General features: G+C 40.8%; 2 protein-coding genes across 6 annotated transcripts in view; both read right to left on the bottom strand.

The window, feature by feature from the left end:
• Positions 1-12715, bottom strand: part of PLA2R1 (phospholipase A2 receptor 1) — a 59318-nt gene extending 46603 nt beyond the window's left edge. The window contains exons 1-6 of the mRNA XM_083715722.1: positions 11893-12715; positions 8905-9288; positions 7070-7243; positions 5342-5515; positions 3648-3761; positions 2600-2743 (exon numbers count right to left, since the gene is read on the bottom strand). Coding sequence (XP_083571848.1) covers positions 2600-2743; positions 3648-3761; positions 5342-5515; positions 7070-7243; positions 8905-9288; positions 11893-12013 — 1111 coding nt within the window. The 5' untranslated portion in view covers positions 12014-12715. The remainder of the gene's footprint in view (positions 1-2599; positions 2744-3647; positions 3762-5341; positions 5516-7069; positions 7244-8904; positions 9289-11892) is intronic.
• Positions 12716-17852: 5137 nt separating this feature from the next.
• Positions 17853-23719, bottom strand: part of ITGB6 (integrin subunit beta 6) — a 68504-nt gene continuing 62637 nt past the window's right edge. For all 5 annotated transcript variants that reach the window (XM_083707418.1, XM_083707416.1, XM_083707415.1 and 2 more), the window contains 3 exons: positions 22063-22182; positions 20935-21101; positions 17853-19442 (listed from right to left, as the gene is read on the bottom strand). In XM_083707418.1, coding sequence (XP_083563544.1) covers positions 19344-19442; positions 20935-21101; positions 22063-22182 — 386 coding nt within the window. In that variant the 3' untranslated portion in view covers positions 17853-19343. The remainder of the gene's footprint in view (positions 19443-20934; positions 21102-22062; positions 22183-23719) is intronic.

Raw genomic sequence — 23719 nt, forward strand, 5'->3', positions numbered from 1 at the left:
ACATACGCTACAATCCTAACTCCATTTATTTCCAAGTAGACATAGTAAAGACTTTTTTTGCAAACCACTTTGAGGTTCTTTTACAGTCAAGTGGCATCTAAATTTTATGAATACATAAATAAAGAAAGACTGCCACCACAGTTACCCATCAACCTTTGAGCTTCCTGAACATTCCAATGCAGTTCTCACTCAATAAAAATATCAAAATGATTTAAAAACGCATGAGTTAAAAAAATAAATAAATTGGATTTTCATACAGATTTTTTTAAAACTTCAGGTTAATGTAGACTTATGGGTCAAACAGAACAGAAACAGACTGATTTACCTATACTGTTACCTTTCACTGAATGTACAGTAGTACCTCGGGTTACATACGCTTCAAGTTACATACGCTTCAGGTTACAGACTCCGCTAACCCAGAAATATTACCTCAGGTTAAGAACTTTGCTTCAGGATGAGAACATAAATCGTGCTCCAGCGGCGCAGCAGCAGCAGGAGGCCCCATTAGCTAAAGTGGTGATTCAGGTTAAGAACAGTTTCAGGTTAAGAACGGACCTCCGGAAAAAATTAAGTACTTAACCCGAGGTACCACTGTAATAGGGCATACTTCTGAATACTTTGTGTAAATAGTGTTCATTAACAACCAATGCATTACTAACAACATACAGGTCTCAGCTGTATTTGTCTATATTCTGGAGCAAGATCCTAACAGAAGGGTGGAGGACGTTTGGACCTCCAAATGCTGCTGACTCCCGCCAGCCCCAGCCAAAACGTCCAGTGGTCAGGGGTGATGTGAGTTATAATTCGGCCACATTTGGAGGGCCACAGGTTGCCCACCTCTGCCCTAACAGAATAAAGAAAATGTTGCTGAAATTAACATCTATTCTAAAATTATAAACCTATGTATGCTTTCACATTTTGGGTTCCATTAAAACTCCAGGGAAAGCTTTGTTAGTTTTAGAAAGCTTAAAGCATTGTAAAGGCTCACAAATTCTTTCAGAAGGGGAGAAAAAAAATCTGTTTGCTTGTTTGCATACAAAAACAACCTTCTCCGGAATCTGCATCAATAAGAGATACAGTGGTACCTCGGGTTAAGAATTTAATTTGTTCTGGAGGTTCGTTCTTAACCTGAAACTGTTCTTAACCTGAGGTAAAGTAAAGGTAAAGGGACCCCTGACCATTAGGTCCAGTCGTGACCAACTGTGGGGTTGCGGTGCTCATCTCGCTTTACTGGCTAGCATGACTAAGCCGCTTCAGGCGAACCAGAGCAGCGCACGGAAATGCTGTTTACCTTCCCGCCGGAGCGGTACCTATTTATCTACTAGCACTTTGACGTGCTTTCGAACTGCTAGGAGCAGGGACCAAGCAATGGGAGTTCACCCCGTTGCGAGGATTCGAACCGCCGACTTTCCGATCGGCAAGTTCTAGGCTCTGTGGTTTAACCCACAGCACCACCCACACTTTAGCTAATGGGGCCTCCAGCTGCCGCCACACAATTTCTTTTCTCATCCTGAGATAAAGTTCTTAACCCGAGGTACTACTTCCTGGTTACGAGTCTGTAACCCGAGGTACTACTGTAGTTGGCTCCCATTAGGGCTGGGCAGGGAAGAGAAACTGCAATGAGTATATCCCTTCTAATTTTGTGTTCTGCCATGCTCCCCACTGCAGCCATTTGGTGACTGGTGGTGGCTGCAGTACTCTCTCAAAAGTCTAACTGTACCTACTAGTCCAAAAAGCCTGGCGATCCTTGGACTATAATCTATAATAACACCACCTTGACAGGGCTGGGGAACTGCATCTGGCCAACTGGCTGTATCCTTATTGCCAAATCTTCCCCTGCAGGCCAAATCTGACAGGTAGGCAAAACTGCCCCCCCCGCATCAATCACGTGACATCACAATGCTGTTGCAATGTGACCTGATTCAGCCTGTACAGTTCAAAGTCAAACTGTGAGCAAAACAGTCTGCAAAGCACAGAAGATCAATTGGTTCATCAGCACTTGTGAAGCCCAACATCGGCACAATGTGCTTCCCAAGTGCCACTCAGTTGATTGTCGGTGCTTGAGAAGCCCAGTGGAGGGACCTTTGCCAACATTGCTGATCAGTTGTATTATGTATTATTTTATCAGGTGTAGGTGAAAGGAGAAGGCCGGGGGACGATGACGACGACTAACTTAGGCCTGCAGACTGGAGGTTTCCCACTCCTGCACAATGAAATGATAAAAAAATGAATAAATGGGATTCTATTCTCCACTACATGCAGAAAATGTTCTTCTGAAGAGCTAATTTCTCCTCTTTAAAATCTAATGAAATAGGTACTCTTTTTGCCCTCAGAATGGTAAAAGTGGGATTGTTAAGTGTTCGATTGCCTTCAAAGCTTATATGCCAATTTACAAACAAAGGGACCCTGAACAATGATTTATACTTGAAACTACCTTTCTCCTGAATTCAATTGGCATACTTACCACATCTTGTAATTCCCAAACACTCAAACTGCTTGAAGCCCGAGATGTGGAAAGTACATATGTCCCCCTTATTAAAAGTAGAAAGAGATATAAAAAGCCTCACAGATCAAATTACATTGCTGGTTAGAGACTCACCAAATGCTTCGTGTTCAGTAGCATTTAAATATTTTTTGCATACATATGGTAATCCAGATTCACATGGGTAACTTTGCCAGTCCTGCTGTATTTTTGAGTTAAACACTTTGCAGCGATGTTGCCCAAGAGAGCTGTCAGAAGGATCTGCAAACAGAATATTATTTTAGCACCATGTGTACAGTACAATACAATATGCAGTGGGTATTTTATATATATCTCTGTATCTAAAAACCTGACATTCTGCCCAATCAGCAAGATTCTCCAAGTCCAGAATGAGGACCAAGGAACAGAACCACATCTGGGCAGGCATGATTCTCAATGGCTTTCGTTTAGAAGCTATCAGGCAAGTTTAGCCTTCCATCTAAATGGTGTCCTGAAGTGCACCACTTACTTTATCCCATATTTTATTTTTAATTGTATTGTTTTATTTTTTAAAATAGAATTTACGTCCAACTGTTTTCCTCCAAGGAGCTCAAGGTGGTTCTTCCCCATCTTATTTAATCCCCACAATAACCCTGCGAGGCTTCATGGCCAAGTGTGGATTTGAACCCTGGACTCTCCCAGGTCCTAGTCTGAAACTGGCTCTTTTCAGTTTGGTGGCTGAAAAATTCTGTTCTTGGCAACTCTGAGGTCAGTGGATTAAATAACATTTTTAACTGTAACTGTTTTAAAAAGCTTTTTAAAAAAATTGTGGATGTGTTTGCCACTCTGGGTTCCTTCGAGAGAAAGGACAGGATATAAATTCAATCCATCTATTCATCCATCTATCCCGTAGTTTGTCCATTGCCAAACTACTGGATAGATGGGTGAATAGATGGATAGAATTTAAGCATTCTAAAACAGTTAAAACAGCATTCTAAAACAGTAATTTATTGCATGTGTATTAACTTCTTGCATCTACCAGTAATCAGGGGAACAGAAAACTCAGAACCTGGTCTTTCTAATGTTTATATTGGAACATACTATTGCCAGCTCGTATTTTGAGTTCAATAGCAATAGCCATAGAATCCTGGTGTTATAACAGAGCCAAGGATGAGGATCTGCGTACCTGATCGCCAGTTCACAAATGCCAAGGGTGCTCCATCTGACCATTGCCAGCCAGCGGCTCCATCCAGCTGATTTAAACCTGTCCACATCAGAACTTCCTTTGTGCCCACCTGTTCTGCAGTGTAACAAGAGATCTAGCTTGACATTCAGGTACCAGTTCAGCATTGCCCAATTTATACAGGAATTGCATCTCCAAGTTGGTGGGTTACTTTCTCCACCTTCCACTAGGGAGAATGAGACATCAGCAGGAGGTACAGGTAACAGCATTCTGCATTCATTACTGCCAGAGGAAACAAGAATCACTTTCAACTCCATTGGACATGCCCAGGTACCTCAAGATGCCAAGCAGTGTAACAGGGATGAGCCCATTGATTTCAAACACTTGGATGGAGCCTCCTTGCAGTGCCTGCTTGAAGTTAAAATCCCTATGCCCCCCTCGCAAATTATCTCCTATTATGTTTTTGCAATTTTCTTTCAAGATCAAATCAATATTATTTTGATTCATTATCCTGGGGCTCCTAAAAGGTGTGGGGCCAATAGGCCCGTGCCTGCTCTGCCTGTTTGATAATATGGCACTGCCTCCTTGCCTACGTGGGACAAGTGTAGTTCCTTCTTCCTCTCACCACTCCAGTTGAACATGTACTGCTAACCTCTCTCCTGGTATTAGTAAGTTTAGCTGCTGTCAGCCTTCCCCCCTTAGCCTCTCCCAACCAAGGAAAGGAAAAGAGTGCGCAGGGTGAGGGTGGGGAGATTAACCGTGGAAGGGGAAGTAGGAGCAGTCATATTGAAACTTTTAATATTATTTCATCACAAACTATAGATCCTCTTGCACACTAATGAATGTCTTCTGCCAAGTGCATGGGCTCATTCCTATTACCGTGCCCCCAACATATAGGAAGGCCAGGACACATCCAGTGCAGTAGACAAGGAGCAAGATGATCCCTATGTCCTATGATAGCCACCCACATGGATGAGCACAAAGTTCCTCGTGGGTTTACCTGCTGAACAAGGTTGTAGGAGAAGGGAATCTGGAAGGTAGGTGCAATTTAGGGTGTTTGGGGAGACGGTAGGATGGTTGAAAAAGTTTGAGAAGCACAGCTATGCCTCTTTGTGAATCACCTGTCATTCAGGATTACAATGACACGTTGCACACATAATGCTAAACCATAGTTTAGTGCTATGTAAATGAACAACAGTGATTTTCAAGCTTGTGTACTCCCTCATCCCCTAACAAGAGATTGAAAGCATCTCTTTTCTGTCACAAGCTAATTGTGGTTTTTCTTTATGGCTGAAAAGGACAAACTGTGGCTACTTTAAACTATGCACTGTTGAAACAAAACAGGATCAAGTTGTGATTTATGACGCTGGCTTGATTCAATAAACCATGTTAAATTAATCAGAATTCTCAGTTAAGACATAACAGAAACTCCAGTTACATGAAAACAGGAAGAGGAAGGGTTGTGCAATGGTTGAACATGGAAAAGAGGGGAGGGAGTATGTGAGCCCAAGGTTTGTTGCTGCTCTTTCATGTAGTGTTAAACTATGGTTTCACATTACATGTGAACTGGACCAATGAATTTTGCACAAATGGGGCTAGAGCAACTAGGATGAAATGTGAAATGGACAGCTCTCCTATTCTAGCCGCTGACAGAGTCAAATGAAAGGTTTCACTCACAAATATGGTTTCAAACCTACCACGTGGACCACTAATATACTTCTGTTCTGCCATATCTGTGATGCTTAGCAAATCTGCTCCTTGTCTCTGACATGCAACACGTGCCTCATTCCAAGAGAGAACAGAAAGAAGATTGAATTGGTAACAGATCTGAGTGTCTGCGTTCATCTCCCAAAAAATGTCACAGCCAGTCTCTGTGTGAAAAAAGAGAAAGAAATCAGTTAAAAACAGCATGATATTACAAAGCAATTAAGAAAGATAACACTCTGAGATAACAATCTAGCTTAATTAACACCAAATGAACAAATGGAACTGCTAGGACGCTATTATTACAAATTCGCTTTCAATGTTCTGGTGTCAAAACTATATCAGGAAGTAGGATGCACTCTGAAATTTAAAAGGAAAAGGAAAATCAACTTCACACATAGGACTGAATTCCTCCTGTCTTGATAATGTCAGTGAGTAATACAAGTTTTGACAATTAAGGAAACAGTCACTTGAATTGGTGAGCAGCATCTAATGAAACATTTACTTCCCCATCTTTCCTTTCTCACTGTCCATTTATTGGTCTGATCTCCACTGACCAATAGACACATAAATAGAGTTAGTAGACAGAGGTGCATATTAAGTAACATTTCTTTTGTTTAGAAGTGAATTGCTACATCATGCGGCAACTGCAGCTATGGACAATTAAACCCTCAGATTAGTAAGAACTGCAACAATAGATAAATTGATAAAAATTGCAAGTACTGTAGCAGGGGACACTGTTCAAAGGCAACATTTGTTTTCCTAGGGCATTTATATCCGAGGTGCACTTCAAAGCTTCTTCACTTCTTAAAAATCCTCCCCTTTCTTCTATCTTCTAGATTAAGACAGGAAAGAGACAAGATTCCTGCTGCATTTGCACATAAGGAAAACATGCTTGGTTCTTTAAAAACAACAAGTGGGAATTCCTTTTCAAAAGTTGTATCTTTCTTGCTAGGTGGTTATGGGGCTGCTAAATACTTGAACCTAAGATGTAAGGAATCGCTCTTATGTTTGCATATTGATGGAACTGGCTGAGGAAATAACAAATCTCATACAAAGATAACAACAACTTCTCTCCATGATGTCAGGAAGACTTTAATGAATTATTGGGGGGAGGAAGAGGAATAGAATCTGATCTGATGGAGTCAAAAGTTTATATTTTCATGTAGAATTATGGAAAACGTTTAATGAAATGAGCATGTAGTGTTGCATCGGAAGTCCATCTCCCTTGCTATGATAACAATTGAAAATATTGTATCAGCAAAAGGAAAAAGTACACATTGACACTTGAAAATCTTACTGATTTCAGTGGGGGAAGTGTGCACTTTTGTTTTCTTCCAGTGAAATCAATGGGATGTGCAAGTGTTTAACTTTGGCTGGATCATGTGTGAATGTTGTTCTTGCAAGCATAGTGTACTCCAATACTTTCTTTGAAAGTGGCCAACTAGAGAGAGGGAGAGAAAGAAAGCAGATGAATGCTGGCAAAATTTCTCACTTGGTTTTATGATAGTACAAGGCAGCTTTTACTAACCTGGTGCCCTTCAGTTGTTCATCCTAGCCAACAAAGCCATTGGTCATGAATAATAGGAACTGGAGTCCAAAAAGATCTGGAAGGCACCAAGTAGGCAATCCCTGCTATAAGGTATGGGACATACTGAATGTAGCATGTAAGATGTGACTATCTTGTTATTCATTAACTGTTGAAGAACACGAGCACATACCAGAATCTGGGCAAAGTCCCCATTTTTCATCTTGCTCATACTGACTTGTTGTGGCACACCAGGGATAGTCATCTTCTCTGGAATCTCTGATGCACTCATAGTGCCATTGATTGTTGTATTTAAATGGAAAAACACAAGGCGAGCCATGGGAATTTCCCAACAGGGTATATGTCTCTGCATGAAATAAAATACCGAGGATAAATCACTTAGAAAAAAATATATAGAAAGCAATAGGAAACCCTCTAATTTGTACTCCCCCAAATCTGGTATCACAACGGTCCTTTGATTTGGAATAGTAATCATACTTACATGAAAGGAAGTTCCTTTGAAATCAGTAGTACTTCAGAATAAATGCATTTGGGATTAGGATCGAATGTCAATAATGAAATATTTTCAACACCAAGGCTGTGAGTTACTGTAACTATATTTGTTTTTTCCATTCTTCTTGATATTATAATGTAGTAGAACAGCAGAAGTGACAATGAACTGCTTCAAAAATGCATCCATTTACAATCAGAAAAGATTTTCAACTGCTGTCATTATTTTAGTTTCATGGTTTTTAATTTTCAATAATAGCAAGACAAAATCGTAGAAGAATTATTATGTAGGTGTCATGGACAAAGAATGCCAGAGTTAGCTTACTTAAACCAGGACACCCACTCATATTTTTATTTGGTAGCAGTAGACTTGGCCTTTTAAAACGCATTACTACAACCATCATAGGATAACTAAGGATTAGAGATTACTCCACAAGACATCAAATCCAAATGATGCAATTGTGTCAGGATGTCATATACAGTACTTATACCAGTGTAAATTCATACAGCCTCCAAATTTAATGTATTTTAACATTAAAAAATAAGGGCCATATATTTGCATTGTTTCCCTATCAAATTCATACTTCTCCCCTCCGCCCTCAAACTTTTGGTATGGATTATGTCTTGATAGTAACAACTTGATTTGCAACAGAACATAGGAGGCAGCCTTACACAGACTCAGACCATAAGTACTGTCTTCACTGATCAGCAGTGCCTCTCTAAGGTTTCAGACAGGGGTCTAACCCAAGCCCCACCTGGAGAACTGAAGAGCTTATGGACACAAACCAAATGCTCCACCACCGAGCTATGATATTACAGTATTTTTATTTGGCCATTCATCTAGTTATAATGCATTGCAAATAGCTAATGGCTGCACCCCAAGACAAACAGTATATATTTATTGTAAAACTTATATTCACAGGTGGTCTTTCTGCAACATCAGAACACGTGGTGTATATTGAGCACAAAACTGTGCAGATCATTGATTCATAAATAGGTTTGTAATTGTGAATGCAGAATTGCAGGCTTCACACAGGAGCACGACTGGAACAAGTATCACGTAAGCCCAGTAATTGTTGGGCTTAGCCATGTGAAATAGATTGAGAATTAGGAGCATAAGCACATAGAAACTGGTGACTGTGGGAGTGCTTTGAAATTAGCAAGCTAAACAATATTTTTAAGAGCACAGCCACTTTTTTGAACTGAATTAATATTTGAGAAAGGTATCACACTGATAGCCTAGAGAGAGATCGAAGCCCTTTGCGGCAAATCAAACTCATGGCATGCATAACACACAAGAAACAGTCTTTGGAGTGCTTCTCCACGTAATGTGGGAATAGTTGGCTCAAGGTGTGTTTGCTTGCAAGCCACACACAACAAATGGCTTTCCTTAACCCATGTGATTGGATCCTGTTTCTGTTTGTTTTAGTCACTTGTAAAATGCTGTTTTGGGAAAAAAAAAACCTATTACCAGTAATATTAATGGAAGCATGGAAAGAAAGCAAATATTTATTTTACCTTTGAATGCATGTTCACAAAGATCCCCATCAAGAGACAGGAATTGTTTCCATCCATATGTTGAATTTCTTTTTGCCACAACAAATTTGCCACTCTCAAGTGCTAATTTGTACTGCGATGCACCAATCAACCCTTTTCCAAGGCAGCTCCACCACAGTGAGTGCTGAGCTGAATTGCATTCAGCCATGACCAATGGCTGCTCTTGGTTGCTGATACTGAGTCCTAGACAAGTGCTTAGGCCGATGTTGAAAAGATGCTGTTTAGAACCCCATTTCCATAACATGTATTTCGAAAGCTGAGTGCAGTCTTCAAGGATGAGCTTCGATGTCTCAGCTTTAACACATGTGTTGAGGGAATCACTTTGGATAATAAATATCCCTTTTTCTAGAACAAAAAAAGCTCAATTTCAGTTCATTACAATGACTGGGTTATTATCAATAACAGTGATAAGACATTCACAATGCAATCCCATGAATATCTACTCAGTAGTAAGCAGCACAGGAGTGCAACGGGTCTTACTCCCAGTTAATTATATATAGATTGAATGATTGCATGAAAATCCTTTGCTCATTCAAACTTACAACCAAACTTGCCCAGGAATGGCTTTTCCAAGCCTACTGAGTTTTCAGATAACCTTGGGTTTGAATCTGGTTACCCATTAATTTGAAAATCAAATTAATTAATTTTCCTACAAATTGATAGTCATGATTATTAATGAATTTATTATTAAGTACTGCAAAGTAAACTATGTCATACATTTATTACCTCAATATTCCAGGAGGAATGTCCTAACCTCCGAGACTATGTTTCCCCTGGTTCCCAGGTTACCTCTCTGTGGCAAATGGTAGGAGCAGGGATTGCCGCAGGACAAGAATCAGGCTTGTCAATATTTGTACGTTTTGTAGCATTTAAAAACATCTAGGCAAGTGCTCCTGCCAGAGAAGTCACCTCAGAACTATAACTTTAAAATTTAAAACTTTAAAAAAGGTGTTCCAGTTGTTAAAGATGTGTTGGGGAAGTACGCAAGTCCTTACCACTACAATCACACAGGTGCTAGCCAATAGGCACCTATGATTCTTGTGCAACGAGAGTGCACATATTTGTCAGAACTTGGATGCCTGCTAAAGTGAAAGTGTGGCATGTCTCGGCTACGCTGTCCTCTGTCTCAGAACAAGACAAGGAAAATGCTATTTCCTCACAACAGACATTTACCTGAGGGGGAAATATTAGGATTACTAGCTCTTCGTAAGCTAAAAACAGTGCATAAACCACATAATGAAATGATTGATTAGTGAGGCCCTCTAGTGAATGGCTAAGGGTGCTTCCAGTTGACCTGTTTATTGAACATTCATCCTGTTTTGTTTGCAGGGAGGTTAGGTGACAGAGCATCAAAGCAAGTGCTATCCCACACTTTCCACTGCATTTTTCCTGTCACTTTCCTTATTGCAAAAAGTCTCACCTTTTAAGGAAGCAGGTTTGAAGCACAAGGCCTCCCAATCAATTTTATCAGCACAACCTAACTTTGATAGTATACAATTGGATCCCACCTGAAAACGACATCCGTCTGGAATCACCCATACTATGCATTCCTAAGCTTGCTTATTCTGAAATCAGTTCTATAGAGGATTTCTTATTATTATTATCCTAACACTTAATGCAAAAATAATCTTCTAAGCAATTTACAAAGGCTAAGAACCACTACACAGGTGTAAAAATCTAAAAGGTAAAGGTAAAGGACCCCTGACAGTTAAGTCGCGAATGACTCTGGGATTGCGGCGCTCATCTCGCTTTACAGGTCGAGGCAGCAGGCGTTTGTCCTCAGACAGTTTTTCCGAGTCATGTGACCAGCATGACTAAGCCGCTTCTGGCAAAACCATAGCAGCGAATGGAAAGTAAAAATCTAAACAGCCATAATTTAAATACACAACGTAACAAAACAATTACAACTATACAGCTATTAAATAGGAGACTCAATGGTGCTTCCTGACTACTTAGGAATGCCTCCAGGCTATCACTATTTTGCAGGAGGGATTCAAACACATATCAGAACTTTGGATTTGTGCAATTAAAGTAAATTAAACACAGCTAATGTGGCGCTGTGGTCTAAACCACAGAGCCTAGGGCTTGCCAACTGGAAGGTCGGCGGTTCGAATCCCTGCGACGGGGTGAGCTCCCGTTGCTTGGTCCCAGCTCCTGCCAACCTAGCAGTTCGAAAGCACTTCAAAAACGGTGTTTCCACGTGCTGCTCTGGTTTCGCCAGAAGCGGCTTAGTCATGCTGGCCACATGACCCGGAAAAACTGTCTGAGGACAAACGCCTGCTGCCTCGACCTGTAAAGCGAGATGAGCGCCGCAATCCCAGAGTCATTCGCGACTTAACTGTCAGGGGTCCTTTACCTTTACCTTTTTTAAACACAGCAAACCCACTTAAAAAGACAAAGAACTTTTTGCGTTTCGGGAAGTGATGTGGGGAAATGCATTGAAAAGTGTGGGTTTAACAAACGATTAGCGGGCCAGGTGCTTCAGTCACCCCACAAACAAATCGGACTTAATGCTCACTGGAAACTAGATATACTCTAATCATCAGTGCACAAAGTAGTCAGGATGAATGAATGAATGTTGCTTGGAGGAGCCCTAAGCCTGTTTAGGATTGCAGGCCAACAGCACAACCCTACTCAGAAGTAAGCCCTGTCGAATTCAGTGAGTTTACTCCTAGGTTGGGCTGCAGTGCAGCCCAAGTTATTTGGAGTGACAGTGCCACTTAAGCACGATGCCAAGCGAGCGTGCAGCGGCCCCCCTGGACTGGAAGATTAACGCCGGGGGAACTTGACGGCTGACTCACTGTGATAATAGCTGGAAGGGAATCAAAGGGGAGAGGAGAGAGAGAGAGAGGAGACGCGCAGAAAAGAGCCGCCGCTTTCCATTCAGCGCCGTCCAAGGCAACTGCACTTTCCGAACAAAACCCCGGCCGCTCCGTCCAGCTGACTTACTCCAAAAGTAGGGCACTTGGTCGCGCGTCAAAGCGCCGAGCTCCTCTTCAGCCAAGCTGGAGCGAACTATCAGCATGGAGCAAGCCCAGACGAGCTGCAGCAGGGACTTGGCACGGGACATTTCCGCCGCGTTTTAAGAGAGGGGAAAACCTTCCCGCGGAGTTGGCAGGAGGAGGACAGCCCCCGTCCGGGAGCGCATGAATGGGGAGCGAGGGGAGGGAGAGCAGCTGCTTCTGTGGGGGTTTGCTGAGCAAGGCGGGAGGCGCTTCCCGCCCTTTCCGCCCGAGGGAGAAAAAACGCCGCAATTTCTTCTCTCTCGTTGCTGCAAGTTCCTCCCTCCCCTCCTGAGGGGAGGCGGATGTCAAGGAACCAGGCCGTGACCACGGCAGAAAGAAACAGGCAGGCCCTGCGGGGCGCTAAATAAATAAGCCACCTTTACGTTGGCAGAAGTAGCTAGAAAAATGGGGGACAGGCCACTCTGGTTGGCGGTGTTTTCCAGACGACGTGCTCCTCCTGGTTGGGTTGTGGGGAGGTTGCACTCGGACACGCAGTTCATTGCGGCTTTGGCGCTGCTGGCGCGCGCAAGAGTTTGGCATGCAAGTAGCAACGGGAGTTTGCTGAAACCACAACGGACTGGTGACGTGATGGAACGTAGGCTCAGCAGCTTCTCATTTGCAAAGCTAGCCCAGGGAGCAAGAGACAAGCATCTGAGCAAGAATCCTGCCCCACAACCATCTCCGGCGAAATTCCAGCTCCATAGGCGGAGATTGCTGCGTAAACAAAGGGCAACTTGCTTTGGCTCTTCTTATACAGCTTTAGTATCACTGGCGCCAACTAGTGACATTAACTAGGAACTCGCTCCTACTTGAAAAGCTACCAGATCACATGTACAGTATTCCTGGTTCCACATTCAGGGGCTGTTTTTTAAAATTTATTTGTCAGATTTATAGATTCCTCATTTCAAGGCGGATAATTGTGTTTCCTAGAAACGTTGGAAGCTGCCGTATAACTGGCCCATGCCATGGCTCTTCCTATCCAAGTCTCTGGCTAGTGGCATTTTGTATAGTTTGTAGCAGAATCGTAACAAAATTAAATCCTATTGAATTTCATGGGGCTTACTGTCAAGACAAGCCCCTAAGATTGCAGCCAGGTAAATTGCTAGGTGGCACTGGACTTAGTAACTAGGTGGAGTCAGGAGTTTCCATCTACTGTTCTCGAATACTGATGTGCATTCTATGGGCACTTCCAGATTTGTATTTTTTGGGTGGGATTCAACCGCATCCCTGAACATTGGTCATTTTTAAAATAAAAAAAATTATTAAAGATTTTCATGAAATACAAAAGAACATGCAATCTCACTTTTTTCTGTTCAGATTGTATAGTCTTTTGGTTACATTCAGTGTAGGCCATGTTGACGTGGTAGTTGGAGTCCTATAAACCTGGAGATCTCTGTCATGGGTGGCTTTTACTTATTATTGTTTATAAATTTATATACTAATGGCATTATAAGCAAGTTTCTGCAAATAACTTTCCCAGATATATTAATGTTTATATATACATCTCAGTATTAATAAATTAAAACTGCAGCACTAATAAACATGTATATGTTTGGGCTGTGAAGTGGTAAAGGTAAAGGTACCCCTGACTGTTAGGTCCAGTCGTGGACGACTCGGGTTGCGGCACTCATTTCGCTTTACTGGCTGAGGGAGCTGGTGTTTGTCCGCAGACAGCTTCCGGGTCATGTGGCCAGCATGACTAAGCCGCTTCTGGCAAACTAGAGCAGTGTGGTAAAAGGTAAAGGTAAAGGTACCCCTGCCCGTACGGGCCAGTCTTGACAGACTCTGGGGTTGTGCGCCCATCTCACTCAAGAGGCCAGGGGCCAGCGCTGTCCGGAGACACTTCCGGGTCACGTGGCCAGCGTGACATCGCTGCTCTGGCCAGAGCCAGATCCAGAGCCAGAGCCAGAGCCGCACACGGAAACGCCGTTTACCTTCCCGCTAGTAAGCGGTCCCTATGCGCTGTGGGTAAAAGCCTCAGCGCCTAGGGCTTGCCGATCGAAAGGTTGGCGGTTCGAATCCCCGCAGCGGGGTGCGCTCCCGTTGCTCGGTCCCAGCGCCTGCCAACCGAGCAATGTGGTAGCCTTGTGCAAATACATATAGATGAAGCTCTGGGTTTTTTATGGGTCTTCCAAGCAGGGAGGACTACAATTAACCCCTTGCTCCTTTCATATGCTCCTTCCATTCTCTCTCACACCTGCTCACACAGACAGATAACTGAGACTGACCTTAACTATTGACTTATGGTTGACTCTGATGGTTGGAAGGTTGGGCACGCATAAGGTTACAGAACATGTAGCAAGCGGACTGCCATGCTAGTCTGGTTCCCCTACAGATGCCAGATTCACATGTCATTGATTTCAGTGGGGTTAGACTTGCAGCGTGGAACAACCACTGACAATGGGGTTTGAGACACGTTTACACTGACTTTAACAGGGCTTACTGTACATGGATGAATGGGCAGCAAGGTGTAAGTGGATTATTCAACGGCTAGGGAAATTACAGGGAAAAACTGCTTCTATGTTTAGTCCAAATGATATTTGAGAGCTACCCAGAATTGATTCTTGGAAAGCAAAAATTATAAAAGATGTGTATTAGCATTTCTCACAGGTATGCTTAGGATCACAGCCAGGAAGCCCCCAATGTTTTGTGCCACAACAGTTAAAGCATTTTCATTACTTGGCAAGTTGTACAGGGATAGATTTCATTTGATTCACGTACCAGACCCATCTGCTTCCAGTGATAATTGCAGCTAAGAAGGGTATTTCACCCTCCCCCTAGCAAAATGGACCACATTGTTGGAAATATATTTGCTGACCACACGTCACCATGAAGAACTAGTTCTAGTCCACATATATTATTAAAAAAAATGGCAACATTCTGAAAAGTAGTGTTCTAAATAATAGAACAGATAATAATATATATTTTTTATTTATATCCCTCCCTCCCCAGCCAAAACTAGGCTCAGAGCTCTAGATACAACTTGCATAGCATAGCAGGAGCTTTCTGTGTTCATAATAATTTATTACTATCAATGTCATTTGAACAATGGGGTCTCATAAAAAGAAAGATATAATAAACACAATATACAGAAGTGCTTGGAATTATAACAAGGAAAACCACAAAACTAAAAATAGACTTGTGCCTAAGGGAGCTTGCTACAATTTAGAGATTACATCCATGGAGACAGAAGCAACCAAATCCCCACTCTCACTAAAATGCCAGGTTTTAGAGGCCCACCCAGAACCTTTTGAACTTTCCATAAAGCTTTGTGAGAGATGCATCCAGCAACCAGAGGTGGATTTAGGGCAGTGTGAGTGTTGCACTGGGCATGCAAAGCCTAATAAGCACTTGCCCAGCTTCTGGAAGGTGGTGTGGGGGTTCTGATAGGGTCCTCCTGCCTCATTTTCAAAGCTGGCCAAGTGCTTATTAGGCTTTGCATGCCCAGTGCAACACTCACACTGTCCTAAATCAATAACTCTTGCAGTAAAATATTTTAAAGTGATTTTTTTAAAGAGAGAGGGAGGGAGGGTGGGAGAAGATTGTTGTGGGAGGATATAAGAGAGCCAGCCAAAGTTGCAACTTTTATAACCAGGAACTTTGACTCTGTGGGAAACAACCCAGTGACGATATCCAATGTTAGGCCTTATCAAAGTAGACCTTTTGAATGTGGATTTAATTCTATCAGTTTCAATTGGTTTACTCTAAGTATGATAAACATTGGCTACCACCCTATGTAAGTAATCCAAAACAATGCACATTTTTTCTGACTCTGACTATACTGTGCAATAAAGGAAGACTCCTTGATCCATGTGGGTTATGTTCCATCCTTGCAGATAAAAAAATGTATCTGAGTAGGCTTCATAGCTTAGAAGCACACTCCAATACAATTTTTTTTTAAAAAAAAACAACTGTAAGGGTGAAACAAGCCCACACAGATCAAGGATTCTTCCCTTACCGCTCAGTATAGTCATAGTTAGAAAAAAAATCCAAATTTGTGAAAGCTTTTGGCAAGCTTTTGCTTTTTTATTATGCCTGGCATGTATAATCATGGTTCTTCTAAAGATATGTATCCATCTTTGCCAATTGGTGACAAAATGTTAAGACAGTGGAAAGATTTCAAAGTATGGACCATTTTCTGGAAATATAGAAAATGAAGATTTAGAGAGAGGTTGATTGTAGGTAGGTTCTGCTATAAATTACAGACCACGGATAGCCACTATAGAGCTAAATCAATTCCAGCTTTCATACCCCACTGTGAAATATAAGCAGACATTCCCATGGTGTGCTTGAGAAGTATGATAGAGTGGCAATATAGCTCCTGTCAAAGACAGAGAAGGAATGTGCTCTTCATCACAGCAGGATATTAGCAAGAAGGATAAATATATATATATATGAATTTATATTAGGGAAGGAAAATGAGAACCAACAGAGAAAAACCCTGCAATTTCTCCAATATTTTACAACAGTGTATATGAAAAATAATTATAATGCATATGTCTTCTCTATCCAACAATTACACATAATTGTGTAATAACCTGGAAAAGCAAGTTGACTACAAAAGACTACATTTATTTGAAAGTTCTTCATAAAGCAGATGCAAAAATGAGCAGCAATGCTTGAGTTAGAGCAATGTTTTAGGAAGTTGCAACATCATCATCTATGTCCAGAATTTGACCTGGGGTTATATAGGTATTATTATTGATATTTCCCAAAGTAATCAATAATGTAACCTCTTGGACAAAATAGGTTGGGGGAAGAAAAGAAAAGCAAAAACACTGTAGGAAAGCAAATGGAGGTCTATGGGGATTGCTGGGGATAACTGAACTCTTTAAAGCAATTTGAGAACTTCCAGAATTGGCAGTATTTGTAGAAAACCTAAGCATTGTAAAATAATGCAATCTTGCCTCTTCACAAAATGTTTAAGAAACTTGCATCTGCAAATAAGATGGAGTGACTTTACTTGAAAGGGAGTAGAGGGGTAATTAGTATCTCATATAAACTTTTTAATATTATGCTTATGTGGCAAAAATATCTGGTCTGAACCAGATAGCCTGAGCTGTGATACTCTATGTGTGATGGGATACCAGAGTATGCATCCAGAATGGTCATGTAATAAGGTTGTCCCTTGTAGAGAACTATATGCCTGAAATCCTGATTTGTGCAATCTTTTTATCCATGTTTGAGGGGAAAGAATAATGCAGACCTGTTTGCCCCATGTACAAGGCTCAACATTGGGCACCTTCAGCATTTGCATTGCAGAGTGTATGGGTACATGCCCACTCTTCTGTAGAGGTGACACAAGTCATTTTGATTTATATCTGATTAAGTCAGAGGTTCCAAAACTGTGGTCCATGGACTAGCTTAATTCAGGTGTTCTGTGGTGTAGTTCATGACTAAATGCCACTGACAGACTTGCCTTCTGTGAATCTGTCTAATCCCCATCATTTTAGACCACTGGCCATCACCACATCCTATGGTGAAGAATTCCTTATATTATGTGTCGTGGAAATTATGATATGCTTTTCCATGCTTCAGGAAAATCCAGGTGGCCATGTGAATTCAAGTGATGGTGGCGATACACACATGTAATTAAATATATATGTTAGATACTGCATAGGGATCCAAAGCCCTTTCTCGAACGTCAGTGTGATATGTGGTGGCCCTGAGATAAACATTGTGAAATTGTGACACACCCACACCCAAGTTACTTACAAAACAGCAGGAATCAGTACCAAATGTTGTGGCACATGGTGCACACAAATTATAATCTTTATGGGTCATAACCATGCTCAGGATATTTGACTTGTTATAGAATCTGAAAACCTGTGCAAAAGTGCTTGATTAGAAAAATTCTACTTACATATTAACATTTTAAAAAGGAAAGAAAAACTACTTAAAATGTCAGGTTTTAATTTTTTATTTATTTAATGCATGCCATTCACACAATATTTACATATTTAAAAAACCGTGTAACAAAATGCCCAAGGGAATCCAATGAATAAAATGTAGTTTTAGCCTCATTTAAGGTCCAGCCTTGGGTCAAAACTATTTCAGGAAACATAACTGTTCAGACATTTCCAGTGTCTTCACCAAGTACATTCATACTATGAATAACATAGTGAAAGTTTGCTCTGGGAGAAAAAAAAATCAAATACCACTTCATGGTAAAAAAAAAAAAAAAAAGACACCCCGCTTACAAGCCAGCTAAACCCTCCATCTTTTCTCTCACCTTCTAAAATGCAAGAGGCACTCTGCAAAAAGACTTCTTTTTTGTATAACTACATATACAAAACAACATTTTAAAGCAAATGTAAGTTCTATTTTGTGCAACAGGATTTACATCCTAGTAGCAGGGCAATCCTATACATATTTATATGCAGTAAGTGAGGCTTCCTTCTGAGTAGAGATATATAGGATTGCACTGTAAGTCTATTTAAAATTGCAGCCTTAGTTGTGGGGAATTTTATTAGCCAAACACAGAAACCTTTCCTAAGTCTGATTACTTTTAGTACTGGAATCTTTCACCATGTCAGAGCTTTAACGTTCACATCAGAGAAAGAAATTCAAGAGGTTTTGAAAGCAGTAGTGTTAAAATCTTGAGTTTATGTCATGTGGCTATTAACAGCATAGGAATCATGCCTCAAAAAAGTGGCAACTAACATCTTCCATGACTATTACTGCTTATGAGTAAAGCTACATTCTGTTTTGTCATTTGGACACAAATGCAATGATTAATGAACATGCAGCATTTTATTGAGATGGCTCACGTGTATTTTTTATAATGATCTGCTTTCTGAAGTGATTTGCAAAGGAATGAACATAGCTGCCATCTTTGTTGAGGTGAGTACGGAAGTTTCCATATGCACAATCTCTGTGTGTACACCTCAGAACACAGTGCATCCTAAGAGAGGTTTGGTTTCAGGCAGTGACACCAGTTTACTCTTGACAGGTCTCTCCAGCGTCTGGCTATGATGTTTCTGGCTGCTGAGAGTAGGTGGGTTTATAGTGCGCATGGGAATTATTATCTTGGAAGATGTTTAGTAGGGCCAGTTCTGGGATGACTCCTAATAGCTGTTTAGTTACTTTGCTTATTTGTTGTAGGACTGTTGTCCAGAAGGGTTGGATTGTGGGACATTCCCGCCACATGTGGAAGTATGTGCGTCTTCAGCATTTGGTTACTTCACATCCAGTTCTGAATTCTGATACAGAAAATGAGTTCTCATAGATCAAATTAAGCTATGACTACGGGTCTTCCAACCATGAAAAGCACATATTCTGTCATCCTAAACTATTGTACCACTATAGCATATTAATAATAAATTTTGAACAAATTTAGTAAATGTAACATTTTTTCAAACTATTCCCCTTCCGCCCCCAAAATCATCCAGGGTGCTAAAATATATCCGCAGCAGATCCAGGTTGTCTTTCCTTTTGCCTGTATGTAACATTTTTAAATGTTGTTGTTGAGCCTCTGTACAATGGGTTTATTCCCTAGAAAAGAGCGGGAAAATTGTATTCAGTAAACTACTTCATATTTGATTCTGTGGCTTTTTACTGCATTTGGTTTTTCAACAAAAACAGTTAATAAATAGATCTGTACTTAAATCTGATGTTAAATGAAAAATGCAAACAACTGAAGTAAAATATTTTGTATATTTCCCAAGAAATAACTTAGGCCGTCGAAGGGTCATGGTGATCCTATTTAGTTTCTATTTCTGCAGAAGTATAACAGAACAAGTTAGTCTATTTCACATAGAATTAGTAGTATACTATATTAGTTGTCCTGTGCTAAAAAATGCAATCTTTAACTAAATTTGTGCTTGTATATAACAAAGTAACTCCACTGAATGGGATTGTGGTGTCAAGCAATTCATTCCTCCTGCTCTTAATTGCTTGTTCGTGGAGCATCAATGATAAAACAAATTACAAGCTCTTCCTATTAATGGCAATTTAATTTGATATTGCTACAAGCATTGTTCTTCCTGGTGGAAAAGGCTTTTCACATGTCATACTTCACTATGTTTTATACGTGCATTGTTCCTTTTACCTCATAAACCCTATCTAGCTTCTAGCATCACAAGACATAGCCTCTCTTATAGATTGTGGGGCTTAGGTAGAGAAAAGCTCAGCATAGGTTGTTGGCTATCCAGTGTGATACTGGGCTTTAAAATTTAATTGTTACCTCAAAGCCAATTAGTAAGATGCACACACTGGAATTCCTTGCATGAGGAGGACGCCATTAAGCAGGGATAGAGAACCTCCATCAGCCCCAGTCAGCATGGCCAATGGTCAGGGATGGTGAGAGTGCAACAACATCTGGAGGAGTGGAGGCAGAGGGGTGGAACACAGATTCTCCATATGAAGCTGCTAGGGTTTGGGGTGAGGGCTGAATCTCCTCAGCCATAATGCCATTGCCACTTGCCCTTAGCAGTTTGGCCAGGGAGAGCCTGCCTCTACACACTCAAGAAATGGGCAGGGAAGTTTTCCAGTAAGCTGCAACACAGAGCTAGAGAAACTGTATGTGCTTCTGTCCCTCTCAGATATGGTGGTACAATTCCATTGGGAAGTAAACTCAGGAGGAGTCAGACATCTACTGGGTTGAAAGCAGCACATGCCTTTGTTGCATGCTGCCTTCTATATAGATGTTAATAAGTTCTGCCTGGGTCAAATTGATCTTCAGTTTAATAAATATTTATTAAAAAAAACAAAACAAATTGATCTTCAGATGTGAATACCGGTATATTTACTCCTTACTTTAGATACTTTCAGGAAAGAACTATGATGTTTCCTTGCGTATTCTGAAATATCCTTATTTTAGACATTTCAACAATTTTAATGCCACTATGTTCAGGTATGTCTTGGTGAGTCAGTGGAGTACACTGCAGAACATTCAGTTTTTCTTGAAACACAAAACCTACCCAAAACATGTGGCAGCTGCCATTTTGCAACTGAATAAAGTAAAGAACTATGGAATTTTACGTACTGTTTGCCATTTGGCCTTCGATCTCTCTGCTTCAAAATTAGCAACTTCTTTGCGGTCATGAAATGAAACAAACAGTTTCCATATGCAAAGCAAGACAACCCCAGTGAGGGAGATAGCAATCGAAAGACCCAGCACAATCATTGTAATATTTGGAGGTTGTGGACAGGCTGTAAAAAGAAAGGAAAACCCACATATATGGTTACGAATTAGGCTACACATTTGAAAAGATGCCCTGAGTGGTTTAGTTCTGTATGCTTTTCATGTAAAGACTGGCATCCTAACCCAGATCCCAGTGAAACAACAAGGGATGTTATGTATGCTGGCTGCCTCATTCACTTCATTTCATGAGGAAATTCTGCATGCATGAAGGAATGCACATGTGGAGCGCCACCTACCATTCAAATGAATAGGACAAACTTTGGGAGCATCCACAGTAAATCAGATGATACATAGCTGAAAATAAACTTAGCATTGTCAGCCAGGCTGGTTTCTTTTCCATATTGCTTCTTATCAATGGTTGTGTAAGAAACGAATATCTTAGGTGCACTTTCTTAGCTCATTGAAGAACAGTCTCTCTATAACTTATTGGCTTCGAGACTGAAAACTGGACCTCCTCTTCAGCTCCCTGTACCCCTGAAAAGCTTCTTTGGTTGGGGGTCAGTGGATTCTCCTGAACGCTGTGGAAATTTCAGAGGCAGTTTTAGGGCACTGCGACTGGTGTGGTGACACTACTACAACAGAACATGAGAGGTGGAGTACACTGATTTTTTTGCGTTGCACAAGGTGCCACTGAAATTTGAGAGCCCCAAGTCTTCCACTGGTGGAATGGAGCATTTCCAGAGAGTGTTACCCAAAATATGGTTGAGCTCCACTTGCACATGATGCAACTGTTCAATTTTGGCCAATTTGCTCTCCACTGCCCCCAACCTCAGCATAGGAAAATGTGAGAGCATTTTCAGGTAGATAGTAGAAAGGATAGGAATGGAAAATGGTAAAAACCCCTTCTGAGAGCGTCCTCCTCCCTGCAGTTCTCAGGATCCAATCCAAATTTCCAGGCCAACTTTTAAAAGTATATATACTTGTTAGTAGTGTATGTAAGAAATTATTTACCAAACCCAGGTTGCCTACCTTTTTGATTTATGCTACGAATGGTTGTTTTCCCCTGTTCATCAGCTGCCATTTGAAATGTGATAGCACATTCATTTTCTCCAAGTAACAAACAAGGAACAAATTTATCTTCCATGATATCTGTGGGGGAAAACACTTTTTTTCAGGTCAAAAACCATTCATCATGCAGTAACCATGCAGATTAAAGGATTTATATCACAAGGCTGTTTTCAACAGGCACTAAGGAAGGAAGCTAAAATACTTAAAAGAATTTCACACAATACTTCTACCACTAAAAGGGTTCCCCCCTCCCCGTTTTTGTTACACTTTGCACTTAGGTTTCAGTTGAGAAGGTCCAGGTGTTGTCAATCTGCATTGACCATCAAGAGCACCCAACAAGTCTGCTGTAATTTGAAATTCAATGAATTGGAAATACTTCCAAGAGAGATGTCACAGCTATTTAGGGAATATAATAGCCCTGATTATAGTACAAAGTAAATAATATGTTCTCTTTGTTTTATTGCTACTGGTTGTATGTCTAGACTGTGTTTCAATGCATAGCATGTTCACTTCTCAGAAAAAGAAAGGAAGGATACTGATCCTTTTCAAAGGAGCTGCCGCATATTGCTTCCAGAATGTTGTTATAAAGATTAAGGTAAAGTGCATTTCAATAGTGATTAAATCAAAATATTATGAAAAGAACTGAAGCTTTTGGAGAATTCTAATGTTGCTCACTGAAAAATAGATAAAAATGAATCTAAAATTAACCTAAGATTTTCCTATTTGTATTTGCCTCTGTGCATTTAATATGATTCTGCAAAAAAATGTTTTCACCTAAATAGGAAAACGTTTATGCCCCTTCAAGAGCCTAGAAGGCATGGGTTTTGTGTGAAGAACTGTGACTGACCACGAAAAGGAAGAACAATGGAATATGAATCAGTTCACTTTAATGTACCTACAGGTGCTAAATGTCAAGTCTACAATCCACAAACTATTTTCAAAAAAGCAGTAATAATGGTCCTCATGGAAGTTCCTCTGAAATCTACAGCCACACCATGTAAAGTACCATATTGGTGTAATTGGCAGAAACAAACAGTTTGCTGAAAGATTCCGCTTGCCCTCCAAACAACCTTATTTATAAGTACTTATTTCGTAGTAACTTCCATTGAACTTCAATGGGTTTGCTTCCAAGTAAAATGCATATAATTGCTGTGCATATCTTGACAGTGGGGCAGAGGATAGAAGGAGGGAAGGACAAGTCAAAGATAACAAGGTGGGTATAATTGTAACTGAAAACACTACAACTTTGAAAAAGTTGAATGCCCATGTATGACCATTCTCTGGGCCTAAATGAGGCCTAAGTGAAGACAGGCTCTTCCCATACCAATGCAGAAAAATGGCAGGAGAATGCTTCTCCCCACAAGCGTCATGAGTTAGGTTGTGCATATGCACTTCCCTCATCATAGCACTGGAATAGCATGTTAGCTATTAGTCTTGCTGAAATTGTGGTGGATTCATGGAAAGTAAGCAGAGTTTTCGTTCCACTAAGGCTGCATACCCAGCACACTGAAAGCACATGGCTTCCCCTAAAGAATCTTTGAACTGTAGTGTAAGGGTGCACACTTAAACTACAGTTCTCAGGATTCTTTAGGGGAAGCCATGTGCCTTCAATGTATGT

Source organism: Podarcis gaigeae (assembly GCF_964106915.1).
Source record: "Podarcis gaigeae genome assembly, chromosome: 1".
Lineage (NCBI taxonomy): Eukaryota > Metazoa > Chordata > Lepidosauria > Squamata > Lacertidae > Podarcis > Podarcis gaigeae.